The sequence below is a fragment of the Tursiops truncatus genome, chromosome 6 (assembly GCF_011762595.2).
Source record: "Tursiops truncatus isolate mTurTru1 chromosome 6, mTurTru1.mat.Y, whole genome shotgun sequence".
In the NCBI taxonomy this organism is placed as follows: domain Eukaryota; kingdom Metazoa; phylum Chordata; class Mammalia; order Artiodactyla; family Delphinidae; genus Tursiops; species Tursiops truncatus.
In genome coordinates, this window is record NC_047039.1 from 71,009,022 (window position 1) to 71,023,394 (window position 14,373).

The window sequence follows — 14,373 nt, forward strand, 5'->3', positions numbered from 1 at the left end:
TATTGGCTGGAGTGGGGTTCTCATGTGGAGCTTGAGTCCTATTCCAAGTTCATTCATATTGCTGGGAGAATTGTGTTCCTTGCACCTATGGTACTGAGGCCCTCAACTTTTAGAGACCACCCCTCCTGATGGACAGTTCACAACATGGCTGTTTGCTTTCTTCCTCAAGGCCAGCAGGAGATTGTGTTGCTGGTGCTATGCCTTTCCTTATAAGGGCCCACCTGACTAGGTCAGGTCCACCCAGGGTAAACATCAACTGATTAGAAAATATGGGCATGATATCCTGTTATATTCACCGGTCTCACCCACTCTCAAGGGGAGGAAATTATACAGGGAGGTGTATCCCAGGGGGCAGGGAGCTTGAGGGCTGTCTTAGAATTCTTTCTACCACAAGCTCCTCCTTTTACTCTTATTTTTACTTTTATATAGCATCTTTTTGTCATTTCCTAACATAATGTCATATTATATCTCTGATATATTAATTATATACATATTTTAAAACATTTTCTGCTATTCACTACACTGTGTCTTTTTCCTCTGAGATCCATTAGCTTTGTTTTGATCTTTCTTTGGATATTGGAGGCTGTCCTCAAATATACAGTACCTTTGTCTGTCCATTCATGTTTGAGTGTGACTGAAAGCACTGTGTGCTTGTGGGGCTTATTGACTGGTGGTTTCCTCCGTAGGGTGAAGTGGTGAGGTCCTGGATGTTCTGCTGGCTTATACCCAGATGCCAGTTAAAATATTCCCTTCCTCCCCCACATTGGGACTGTTCAGCTCTCCCAGAAAAGTATTCTCCAGCCTCCTCCCTGGGCGTAGATGCTAGACTGTACACACTGGGGCACTGGGGTAGGTAAAGGCAGCTGGGAGAGGGGTCTTACTGGTCAGTTTGCAGGTTTTTCAGCTAGCCCCCTGCTTTTAGTTCCTAGCCTAATTGCCACCTTCTCTTGTGCCTGCAAGTTCCATGAGCTTGGAAGCTATCTGGTTAATTTCTCAACAGGGTAATTCTACCATGTGTACTGGGTCATCTGGCAGCAGGGAGAAAGGAAGGTGATCTGGGGTTCTGGGGTTCTAATTACTCCTGAGAAACACTTTCACCCAGTACTCTTGGTTTCACTCCCATGCCTCATTCCTGCTCCCGTGTCTCCAGGCATCTCCAGTTCCTAATTCATGCTGGTTTCTGCGGAGACAAATCTGCTTGTTTCCTCCTGGCGTCTCCCTCTGCAGGCATCTGCACTTCCACTTGTGCACTTCCACTTCTCCTCTTCCATCCCATTCCCTTTCCCCAAATGACTCACCTCTCATCTTTTGAGTCTCCTTTCCCTCTTTGGAATTTTATATGATTTTATAACTTCGTTCTCATTTTAGATTTACTTAGGTTAGAGTAAACCTAAATTCATGCACGGTTTCAATCCACACTCTCTTTTTAAAATGCTGCTTTCTCTTGTTGTATCACCATAGAACAAGTTGGGAGACACAGCTTTGCATGCTGCTGCCTGGAAGGGTTATGCAGATATTGTCCAGTTGCTTCTGGCAAAAGGTAAAGTGTGCTTAGTTTTTCTGGTCTTTGCTTACCCTGAAAAATAGGCTACGTCCACTTTTACCACTTGAAATAGTAGGGAAAACAATAGGATTCTTATTTTAAAACTGGAATTGTGGTCTCTACTCTGTCTGCATCACGGAGTTGTTATCATAAGATAAAATTGAGGTGATTTGTGTAAGCTTTTAATTTTAACTCAAAAGCTTGGTAAGCTTTAAAATCACATATATTACCCTCAGTAAGAATTTATTGTACATTTCTGCAGGATGAAAGGGCCTCAGAAAGATTGTGTGTGTGTGTGTGTGTGTGTGTGTGTGTGTGTGTGTGTGTGTGTGTGTGTGCGCGCGCGCGCGCATGCGCATGCACACATACAGAGGAGATCTCTCTAAGAAAGCTGTATGGGTGAAGTTGCGGAGGCCCCTGTTCTCACAGGAAAGCTTGATAGATAAGAAGGAATGCTGTGGCTGCGATGTCCTGCTTTGAGCTGAGCAGATGCTAGATGTACAGAAAACAAGAAGATACGTTGATTCCCTGTTTTTACACAAGTCAGAAGCAGCAGTGAAATTATGGACTCACCATCCATTCATCTGTTTGTCCCACAAATATTAGTTAACCCTTATAGAAGGCCAGGGATATCACCCCGTACTGCACCCTGGTCTAGAAGGCTGTAATATAGGATGCTTGAATCCCCAGCCTACATGTCACATGGATGCAGTATCATTAGGGATCCTTGGAGCAATGTTGTGGGTTATATGAGAGGAAATGTTTTTGATTTAAAGGATGTTGATGATGTAAACTCCAGGTGCAAAAGATCAGACACCTTGAGGACCACTGTAGTGCCCCCCAGAGGTATGCCAACATCTGCACTGTCTGCTATGGCAGCCACTAACCACACGTGCTCCTGAGCCCTTGAAAGGAGGCTAGTCTGAATTGAGATGTGCTGTAAGTGTAAGATGAATACCAGATTTTGAATACTTAGTAGAAACAAAAAGAGTGAAGTAGCACAGTAATTTTCATATTGGTTACATGATGAAGTGATAACACTTTGGATATACTGGGTGAAATGAAATATATTCTTAAAATGAATTTCACATTTTGAAAACGTAGCCACTAGAAAAATTTAAATTACGTCTATGGCTCACATAATTTTCTTCTGGGCAGCGCTGGTTGAGAGGGACACAGGAAACGGTTGAGTTTCTTCTCTAGCATCCTGTCTCTGAACATTTCCCATCCTGACAGAAATCATGTATGTGAGTTCTCAAGTGTAAAGTAAGGAATGATCAGTCACAGAACTATGAACCTGCAGGATGTTTGACCTGTAGTACAGCGAGAGAATGAGGTTTTCCCTATAACCCCAGCTGTGGATATCTAAATCTGTTCATGAGAGATTTTCACACATGGTCACCGTATTCCTAATTAAACATACTATTCTTTTCTTGACAGTATTTTTGTGCCTTTGAGTTTTAGGACATTTATATTTTGCTTACTGACGAGGATGTGGTTGTAGAGAAAATGGCACTCTCAGACACTGTGGCAGAGAGTGTAAATTGGTAAGCCTTCTTGGCAGGCAGTCTAACAGTAGCTAGCAGAATGAAAACATACATATCCTTACATTTCAGCACCACTTCTAGGAAACCATCCTTCAGAAATGCATATAAACAAAGATGTTGTTCAAGGAGGTTCACGGCAGCATTGTTTGTGATAATGAAAATTAGGAAAAGCCTAAACACCCCTCAGTAGAGGAGTGGTTAAATAAATTTTGGAATACCCACAAAATGGAATAATTATAAATATTTAAATAGATTGGGTTATAAGTATGTGTACTACTAAGGAATGAATACGATAATATATTATTAAGTTAAAAAAATCAAAACTGGTGGTTACCAGGGAGGAGAGGGAGGGAAAGGGGTAAGATAGGGGTAGAGGATTAAGAGGTACAAACTACTGTGTATAAAATAAATAAGCTACAAGGATACATGGTACAACACAGGGAATATAGCCAATATTTTGTGACAATTATAAATGAAATATAACCTTTAAAAATTGTGAACCCCTATGTTATATACCTGAAACTTATAAATATTGTACATCAACTAAAAAAAAAGAAAATATCATTGGCAAAAAAAAAATCAAATTACAGACTAATACATGGAGTATGATTTTGTGTATATGTCCACATATGTCTGTGAATGCATTCTTGCACATAAGGGAGATGGGAACTGATGCCCACTTGTTGGGAATGGTCACCTCTGGGGAAGGTAGAAGGTGGGGAAGGAAGGGGTTAGTTGCAGGCTGAAATGAGACATAAGCTTTTGTTCAGCATACATCTGTATTTTTGAATCTTTGACAATGAGAAAGATTTATGAATTCTGATGTAATTTATCACATAATAAAGACAAGGAAAAAAGGGAGTAGAAGATGGGCTGTGGGAACAATGGATTGCCTCTAGATTTTAGTGTTACTAATTCTGCTAATAAGCATGAGAGTATACTTAAGATAAATATTAATCTCCTCAAGCTCAACTTACATGGTCTTTTCTAAAGACCTTCTTGAAAAGAAGAGGCAAAGGGTGTATTGAATTTAATCTCCAAAAACTCGTGCCAAGGCACGTTGAGTCTAACTGATTTACTGTCCACAGGGACAGTCAACTCCTCACTGAAAAGTTCACATGCAATTCTATAGGGACTCGAAAGGAAGGCTATATTTTAATTGTGTATAATTATTACAGGTGCAGCAATAAGCTCCCTGATTAAAGCTGCCAAATATGTTATTACTGTTTTGAGAAAGTTTTACTGTTTGGAAAGAGCCTAGTTCGGGGCCAGAATGGTTCTCTAGTTAGTTCTGCCAAAAGTGATTAGTTTTGATGGAAAGAGGATTGGCTGCTATATAATTAACACTACTGTTTGTTATATAAGAAAGTTGTTAAGAGAGTAAATCCTAAGAGTTCTCATTACAAGGAAAAAAAAATTTTATATTCTTTTGATTTTGTATCTATATGGGATGATGGATGTTTACTAAACTTACTGTGATAATCATTTCATGATGTTCGTAAGTCAAATCATTATCTGTACACCTTAAACTTATACAGTGTTGTGTGTCAATTATATCTCAATATAACTGGAAGAAAGAAAAGAAAAAGAGAAAAAAGAAACTAAAAAAAAAAAAAAAGGTTTGGCTGCTACTATAGAGTCTTCAAAACACCTAATTTACTTTCTTGTGTTGGGGAAGGTGCTAGAACAGACTTAAGAAACAATGAGAAGAAGCTGGCCCTGGACATGGCTACTAATGCTGCCTGTGCGTCTCTCCTGAAAAAGAAACAGGGAACAGGTACTTGATTTTAATCCTTCTTCCTCCTGATGCCATCATGACTAAGAGTTATCGATTTAATATTAGGGAAGATTTTTTCTTGGTAAATTCTTCAGGTGATTCTGAAGTTAGATTTTACATCCTTGGTCTGAATCAGAACTTCAACATGGAAGAATACCTTTATGCAAACAAATTTGAAGAGACATCGATTTTTTGCTATGATTAGTATGTTTCTTTTATTCCTTGCAATCCAGTTCTAATTACTTTGCTTTCCATTACAGTCCTTATCAGAGAACCATTGTTTCCATATTCTCATTTCAGATTTGTTTTTATGAGTGGTTATCACTAAATATTTTTTAATTATGCATTCAAGAGCTTTATGATTATATTTTGTTTCTATTTTAAATGAGGGTATCAAAATTATTTGTAATCAAAATTTTGTAATCAAAATTATTCTAGCCTTTGTAAATGTATCGGTATCTCTTCACAGTTCTATGCGTGGTTTTTTAAAGATAAGAGTGTATATTCTTTTTTTAAAAATTAATTTATTTTTGGCTGTGTTGGGTCTTTGTTGCTGCGCACAAGCTTTCTCTAGTTGCGGCGAGTGGGGGCTGCTCTTCGTTGCGGTGCACGGGCTTCTCATTGCGGTGGCTTCTCTTGTTGTGGAGCACGGGCTCTAGATGCGTGGGCTTCAGTAGTTGTGGTACACAGGCTCAGTAGCTGGTGGCTCGCGGGCTGTAGAGCGCAGGCTCAGTAGTTGTGGCGCACGGGCTTCGTTGCTCCGCGGCATGTGGGATCTTCCCAGACCGGGGATCGAACCCGTGTCCCCTGCATTGGCAGGTGGATTCTTAACCACTGCGCCACCAGGGAAGTCTGAAGATAGAGTGTATATTCTTAAAGATAATATCTATTGATGTAGGAGAAGAGGTTTGAAAAGTTCACATGCAATTCTATAAAAATGAAGAGTTTGTGTGGTGGTTTTGAAAAGGTGTTAAAGGAAATAGAGGTGTTAAACACATTTGCACCGTTCGTGATTACTATTCAGAGATTGGCTGTTGATTAGACTTCTCAGTATATAGCCTGCTGAATGTGCTCCCCTAGATTCATTCTAACATGGTGATTCCAGAAAGGAGTACTGGGAGTGGCGGGGTGTGAACTCTGCCACCTCTCCTCTGCCACCTCTCCTCTGTCCCTCTTTCATTTATCATCAGTCTCCTGGCCCATGAGAAACCCAGAGAGGTAGAAAAAAAGAAAGGTGGAAGATGCTTGGTTGGAGGGAACATTTGATCTCTTTTTTCTCACTTCTCAAGCCTTATTCTACTTAATTATCTCCTGTTTGGCACTTTAATACCACTTTGAAGTATAAGCCTGTAATGGATACATTTTTACTGCCGTTTTCTAGAAAGGAACTAGTATAATGGAGGATTCACCTTTTGCAAGTCTTTGCATTGCTACTCATCATTCTGGACTCTTTTAGTATCGCTTTAGAGTCTGAAGTTTAGACTGGTTCATGTTGGTGGAGAATCACCAAGACACCTTTTTAGAAATTTCCATTATAGAGACTAAGTGCATGTGTTTTCATTTTATCCTTAGGGTATTATTATTTTCAGAGTTCTCCAACTTGGGTAATGAGATGCTCATTTCTGTTTCTATCATTTGAATCAAATTCCCATTAATGTTTGAACCCTTGGAAAACTTATTTCTCCCTCAGGTATCCCTTGATTTATGAGAAGAGCCAATATTATGCTGTCCCATATTCCATTTCTAGCATAAGCAGCAAAGTATATCAGTCCCCTGGTTTCCTGCTTTAGTCAGTTAAAGAAAGCAAACAGCCCCCCTCTCTTTGTGGCTTACCAAGGGAACTTCCCAGAATCATCTTCCTTACCTATCATCAAATTCCCATCATAATTCTCACAAATCCATTGTTCCGTTTGTCCCTTATTTCAGATAAGTGTTTGTTCCAGATTCTTATTTAACCTCAGTTCAGGTATAATGTAAACTATTAAGCAGTTAGGGACTTCTTAATTATTTAAGCCATGAATGTTTGCTGGCAGAGCAAGTCTTTCTTTAAAGTAATTACTCATGCATAGATGTGTATAGGGTCTACCAAATGAGTGAGAAAGTGTTTACCAGCTGAGTGGTGCTCCCTAGCTACATTTTGACTGAGAAGCCGTATTTGCAGCCATGTGGTTGAAACACTTTTACTTGAGGTGGACCTCTCACGCCCTGCGGCCTTGGTTGGGTCAGGAAGAAGGACTATGACCTAATTTCCTTTCTCTGCCACTGACTTCCTGCCGCTATATGGGCACCTCCAAAACATCCTGACTGAGGAGTAAGGTTTCTTATGAGCTAACGGTTATCAGAGTCTCATGCACACTATGAGTTTGATGGTGACAGACAATGAAACTATCACACCTGCTCAGACCCCAGAGAGCTACACCCAGAAGCCTCCACATGAACAACTGGAGCTGGAAGAGGCAGGTGGCAAACTTTTCTCTTTTTCTCCTCATTTTTCTGTAGTCTTTGTAGAAAAGGGCAGGGACGTTGGTGTTCTGTTTCTCTGTTTACTCCAAGTTTCTTTAGTTTACCTTCCTAAATTTGTGCTCTACTGATTTCAGTAATGAGGTAATTAATCTTGGGGCCTGGCACACAGAGCCAAGAAATGAATCTTCGTATTTCATTTTTCATGTTACCTTTTTCTCTGTTTTCTTTTTCTTCATTTGCCCAATTATCCAGTTTAAAAAATTTTAATTTGTATTTTGATCCTCGTTGGAATGAGAGTTTGAATATTTGGCCATATAGCAAATTGCCAGCATGAGCTCTAAGCCAGAGGAGGTATATTCTGACATCGTGGTCCACTTTTAAAAGCACATCTTGAGGGCTTCCCTGGTGGCGCAGTGGTTGAGGGTCCGCCTGCCGATGCAGGGGACGTGGGTTCGTGCCCCGGTCCGGGAAGATCCCACATGCCGCGGAGCGGCTGGGCCCGTGAGCCATGGCCGCTGAGCCTGCGCGTCCGGAGCCTGTGCTCCGCAGCCGGAGAGGCCACAACGGTGAGAGGCCCGCGTACAGCAAAAAAAAAAACAAACAAACAACAACAACAAAAAAAACAAAAAAACCCACCACATCTTGAATTTCTTATAAGGACAAAATAATTTACATGTTACAGTTACCATGAAGGGTAACTTTAGGATATAGGGTGGGGTCAAGGCATACTTGAGGATTGAACCTTTCAGTTCTTTTTCCAATTTTTAAAAACTAGGGTATAATTTACATTAAGTAAAGTACATAAATCTTAAGTGTACATCTTGATGATTTTTTTTTTTACTGTGCTTACACTTTTTTTTTAATTCATTAACCTGATTTAATCCACAATGAAATTAACCTTTTTTTTTTTTTTTTTTTTTTCCGGCCGTGCCACACAGCATGCAGGATCTTAGTTCCCCAACCAGGGATTGAACCTGGGCCCCCTGCAGTGGAAGTGCAGGGTCCTAACCACTAGACCGCCAGGGGATTCCCACTGTGCTTAAACTTATTAACCATAACCCAGATGATAGAGGACATTTCCCACACAACAGAAGCCTCCCTCAGAATCCTCTCCTTCTCTCACCATAGATTAGTTTTGCCTGTTTTCAAACTTGATATAAATGGAATCAAACAGTGTGTGCTTTTTGGTGTCTAACTTCTTTCACGTAACACGTCTATGAGATTTTACATGTTATTGTGTTTATCCCTCCACCGTTTGTTTATTTATTTGTTTGTTTGTCTATCTAAGTTCTGGTGCTTTGGAACATGTAAATCCAGGGCAGTGAGATTGAGAAAAAATATGGAAGTGAGGTAGGGGAGGCTGAGAAGCACTACTAGGGGATACATTACCATGATAGTCATGCCCCAAGATGGGCTATGAAGATACCGCTCATTATCAGCACTTGGCCATATGAGAAGTTTCCAGAGAAACTGTGCCTCAGAGCAGTCCACAGAAGGAAGGAAGGAGAAGTTTATTTGCCTGGCTCTCACTTTCTATTTGGTCAGAATTTGCACCGTGGCCAGTCATCTTCCTCTCGCTTAAAGCAAAGTGCCAAAGTAACCATTGAAGGACAAGGAATATCTCCAATATTGAAAAACACAGGTTTGTAGTAGCAAAGTAGAAAGGGGAAGAGCTTTGCTATTTGTCTTTTTGTCTTTAGCTTAAAAGGCTACTTTTACCAAGTTCATGGCCAGTCCTGAAGTTTGTGGGTGTGTATGGAACAGAACAAAATACCTTCCTCCCAGGTCTCCAGAACTCCTCTTAAGGAGAATGGAGAAGAGTACAGTCAACCCGGAGACTTCTAATAGTTTGGAAGCTGAAGTCGTTGAAGGCCACCTCTGTTCTGCGTAAAGCCACTTGTTCTTTTACCTTTCTTTCTCTCTTGTATAAGATAAATCGGTTTCTATATCCCTGCCCTCTCCCCTGCCCCTTCCTTTTTTTTTCAGTAATCATTTTTCTAAACCTATGAAGACTTAAAAAAAACTACAGTATCATCAAACGTCTTGTGATGGTCTAAATTTACCATTTTCTCTTACATGTTTTTTATTCTTTGCTTATTTATTTATGTTTTTTTAAGTAGGGTCCAAACTGATAGCTATGTCTCTTGTTTCTTTGTTTTTCAATTAATGTTTCCTTTCCCTCTCCTTTTCCTCTTTGTTTAGCCTTGCAGTTTATTTGTTAAAGAAACTGGACCAATTTCCCTGAATTTCCCAGTGTAGACATTGCGTGCATGCATTCCCATGGTGTTGTCATGCTCCTCTGTCCTCTGTATTTTTGTCAATTGGTGTTACAGCTAGAGGTTTGATTAGATTTGGATTCTGTCTATCATCTATCTACCTATCTATCTACCTATCTATCTATCTATCTACCTTAGGGATAGAGGGAAGAATACTTCATAAAGAAAATTGTGTTCTTCTATCAGAGGCGCATAGTATCTGTTTGTCACTTGTCCTGCAATGTTAGCATCCATAGATGATCATTGTCTAGATTCATTATTTCACTAATGGTTGCAAAATGGTGATATTCTAATTTTGTCACTCCTTTCTTGGTTATTAGTTGGAACATTCTATAAAGAAAAATTTCCCCTTATCAACTCTTTGGTTACTCGAGCAATAGTTTGTATATCAGGGGCAGAATAAAGCCTTGATTTTTATTTACCTTTTAAGAGTTTTCAAAATAACCTGCTGGTTCCCTGTTATTTTTCAAAGGGGGCCAATGAATTCTCTTTGGTGTGTGTTGAAATATTTGCTGTGTTTTAATCCAGCATAGTTTCCTTACTGGTAGCCTATCTTTGGCTAGTGGAGGTCTCTTCTGGTTGGATCCTGAGCCCTTTTAAAATGATGCTGTCTTTGCTAGGATCCTTGTTTTATGGCATAACAAGAGGTTTCAGGTCTCTCTTTTACAGTTTCTTCCCCAGACTTGGAATCAGTCATATCTCCAATGAGCATGGGCTTATAGTATTTAGAGACCATGTTCTGGGTGCTATATATAACATACATTTATTGAGCTCTAACAATGTGCTTATACTTGCATTTCAGTTTTCCCCTTAAAACTATACCTCGTGTAACCTGTTGCTATAAGAATTTGACTAGACAGTTTGAATTTGACTGGACAGGTGAACAGTTAAAGATCAGATGTCTTCCTTTTGAACTCTGTTTAAGGTTGACTTAACATTTGATGGGGTTCAGCTCTTTCTATTTTAAAACTTTTATTTTTCAATTCAGTTTCTTTTGCTTCTGAGTATACTTTATCAATGTTTTCTAAAATGAAACTGAAGCTTTTGTGTTTTCATTCTCTTTCTTTTTCTTTTCCTTTTCCCCCCCTCATTAGTTATCTTTCTACCCAGTGACCTTGCCCTCAGGTAAGGCCACAGGTTGTCGACTGACTGAAGCCACCTGTGCACTTGTCATTGGGAAAGGAGGTTGGATGCACAGTTGTCAGGGTGGACGGGCTTCTGGTGTGTTCCACATTGGTCATGGTGCATGTGGCTGTCGTATTTTGTTTAAGGTAGACTAATGGTACCTCAGCACCATGTGCTTTACTTTTCTGCATGTCTAGGTAACATGCAGACAAATGTATTTGTCAGCCTCTGTGGCAACAGAAACTAATCAGTTAGACTGGAAAGCAAAAGTAGAAAAATATCCTTGGAGAAAATACAACCCGTAGGTCTGAGGGAAGATTACAGTGTTTTGAATTGTCAGGAGCTTTGAAAGTGAAAACAAAATCTGAGCCATTTGTAATTTCTCTGTTTTGCTTTTCCCCCATTCCTTTTAGATGCAGTCCGAACATTAAGCAATGCCGAGGACTATCTTGATGATGAAGACTCAGATTAATTCCTTTCCAGAGCTTTGAGATCTAAAACTTGTGTTGCTTTTGCCATTTCAAAACCTTGTCTTTGCCAGCAGAGTGTTGGTAACTGTAAAAAAAGAAAAAAAAAGTCTATATGAACGTGGCAGTATTGCACTGTTTGAATAAAACATGGAAATGAATAGGTCTCACCTTCAGTTTGCCAATAAGTGACTGGATATTTTGCTGTATAAAGTACATTTTTGTTCACCAGAGTAGAACAAGAAGAGATTATTTCTATTTATCAAGCTTAAAAGAATTTTAAGAAATTTTTTCTTTAAAAAAATCGGGATTTTTTTTTTTTAAAGTTCTTTACCTCAAGGATTGAGATATTTTGAATGGATTTTTCAAGGGGGGAATGCTTATTGTAATAATAAACTGAAAGACTTAATAGAAAATCGTCAGCTATTCTGACAAAAATAAACATTTTAAGAGACTTTATTTCCTTTGTTTTGTGGTATCACTCTTTGCTGGTAAATAAATAAAGCTTTTTATATTTATATTTAGGTAAAGACTGATTTGATTTTTTAAATAACATTTTGTATTATTGGCACAGAAGAATCATAGTAGCCAAATTTTCTTTCTTTCTTTTTCTTTTTTCTGGATACAGTGTATTTTGTTGATGGTACATGACAAAGTAGGGCTCCCTAAGCCCCTCCCCTTCTTTAGGGGGTCTGGGATGGAAATCGTGTGGAGGTCGGGAGATTCTCAGTGTCTTGGGGGATCCAGTTGGCATAGTAGCCAAACTTCTGTTCAGCCTTCTATATCTGCTTTGATTAAAGTGAAGACAACAGTCATTGAGGAGATACATTTCTAATAAAATATATAAACTTTAATAATTATGAGACTTTCAATTTTCTCTCCAATGTTGGCCTTAATATGAAGAAACCCAGCAACTCATTAAAGTTTGCTTAAGGTTTAAAAGATTAAAAAATTGATTTCCTTATTATGGAAGCTGCTATAATTTTTCATAATGGAGTAGCATTCAGTTTTTCACTTTGGTGACAATTATTTTCTCTAAACATGGCTCTACCTCGTAATGATCTGGATTCTTTTGTTAAAACATCAGTTTAACATTGCAGGGAGCCTTCTGTACTACTGAAGTGACACTTCATTTGAGATTCTAATCTTGTATCACTGCAGTGATGATATTAGAAATGACACAGCCATTGGCATTTGCCCGGATTCCAGGCCCCAGACCCAGAAGTATATTTTGCAAGAAGCCTTTGATGCTAATTTCAAAAACACACATTGATGAAGAGAAGAAAATGTCTGAAGAAGGAAGTGGGTTAGCTCAGGAAATGAATAACTGCCTTTAGAGGAGTTTCCTCTGTCTGTGACTTTGGCTTTTCTCTCTGTGGGTGCTTTGAGAAAGGATACCCTGAGAAGCCTGGTAGAGGTCTATCAAATACCCCAAATACATTTTAGTAGAAAGACATCTGTACAAGTAGTAACAGCGGAAGATGAGCACAAAATCTAAAATTAGTATTTTATTTTCAAAACAAATGTGTAAATTTTAATTAAACATTTTTATTGCTTCATAAGCATAAACTTGAATATATGAAATTCTCATTGAAATTCTGTTCCCACAGAACCTTTTAAGGATTTGTTTTTTAAAATAGGGCTTGTGCCTTAACAAAAAGCTTTTGGAAATCTCTAACTTTTTACTCTTGTGTACTTTGGACCGGGGGTAATCAGGATAGATGCCAACTAAGCACTCAATTTTTTTTTTTTTTTTTTTGCGGTACGTGGGCCTCTCACTGTTGCGGCCTCTCCCGTTGCGGAGCACAGGCTCCGGACGCGCAGGCTCAGCGGCCATGGCTCACGGGCCCAGCCGCTCCGCGGCATGTGGGATCTTCCTGGACCAGGGCACGAACCCGTGTCCCCTGCATCGGCAGGCGGACTCTCAACCACTGCGCCACCAGGGAAGCCCCACTCAATTTTTTTTAACATCAGTAGAGAGAACACAGTTTGTAGGAATATAGATATGTTTTATGAAAATACTACGTGCTTGTTGTAGACTTATAATGTATATGAGGAAAAGAAGCCTCACTGTCATTGCTTTTAACATTATCAAAACTAAGAGAATTCTAGAAAGTTGGCCAACTATGTATAGTTTTTTTGGCAGTGGAGGGTAGACTTAGGTATATGCACAGTTTTTTTGGTTGAAACAGCACAATGCATTTGGCTGTGGTTGAAACTCCATGGGAAAATTTACTTTGCTGCTTGTTTATTCAGTCTAGCTTATCTGAGCTTTTGCAGAGATTGTTTAATGCTGAACTCAGCAAAAAAATTCAGTTCCAGGAACTTGCCACCACTCTGACTCTGTGCAGAGGAGAGCTTTGATTATATTCTAGAAATGACTTTGAAGGTTTTGCTGTAACCCGAGCTTTCTGACAGTCACCGTGGCCTGAACTCCTTCCCAGACACTGCATCCTTTACATAGAAAATGGCTTTCAGCCCCTTGGGCAGTGGGAGACTTGTCCAGCTATAGGCCCAGTAACCTCATGCAAAGAACAGTTTTTATCATAGTTTCCCATTTTAGTTTCTTTCTGGAACTGGTGTCTTGCAAATTATTTGTTGCTAGATTGCCGTGCATTACAGTTGTCAGTTTCTGTTTTTTCAGTGAGCACCCCCATTGGCTGCTTTTTAAAATAGGATTGGGTATGTTGTTACCCAAAGGGAAATGTTGAGCAAAGCAGTGGTGACCGTATTTTTTTTAATCTTAAAAATCAAACTGGAAATAATGCTAAAACTGAAATCTGAGATAATTTTAGGCAGAGTTGGAAACATAATGTTTCCATATAAACTTTCCTCATAACTGTTCTTTATTGTGTAGAATTTCTGATTTACTGATATTTTTTCTTTTGTGAATCACGTATTTTTCATCTTTTCTTTGTAAATGATGATTTCTGATAGGCTACAAGAGCCTAACATTTACATCTGACCATCAGCATTTCCCTGTTGACTTTTTTGTGTTTGTTCTCGTGAATTTTATGTTGTAAATATGTGTGTAGCAGTAATACACAGATAGCCATACATTGTGCAGTCAAACTTCGAAGTGTCTGATTACTAAAAGTTGAGGTTTTGGTGGGAGAGGTATTGCAAAAGATTTTGCTCTCTCTTTTTAACTGAAAATATAGCTTTGGTGAACAGT

General features: G+C 39.1%; 1 protein-coding gene across 2 annotated transcripts in view; it reads left to right on the forward strand.

The window, feature by feature from the left end:
• OSTF1 (osteoclast stimulating factor 1) overlaps window positions 1-11,722 on the forward strand; it is a 48,964-nt gene extending 37,242 nt beyond the window's left edge. For both annotated transcript variants that reach the window (XM_073806227.1, XM_019934649.3), the window contains 3 exons: window positions 1,462-1,540; window positions 4,769-4,867; window positions 11,145-11,722. In XM_073806227.1, coding sequence (XP_073662328.1) covers window positions 1,462-1,540; window positions 4,769-4,867; window positions 11,145-11,203 — 237 coding nt within the window. In that variant the 3' untranslated portion in view covers window positions 11,204-11,722. The remainder of the gene's footprint in view (window positions 1-1,461; window positions 1,541-4,768; window positions 4,868-11,144) is intronic.
• Window positions 11,723-14,373: the final 2,651 nt, after the last annotated feature.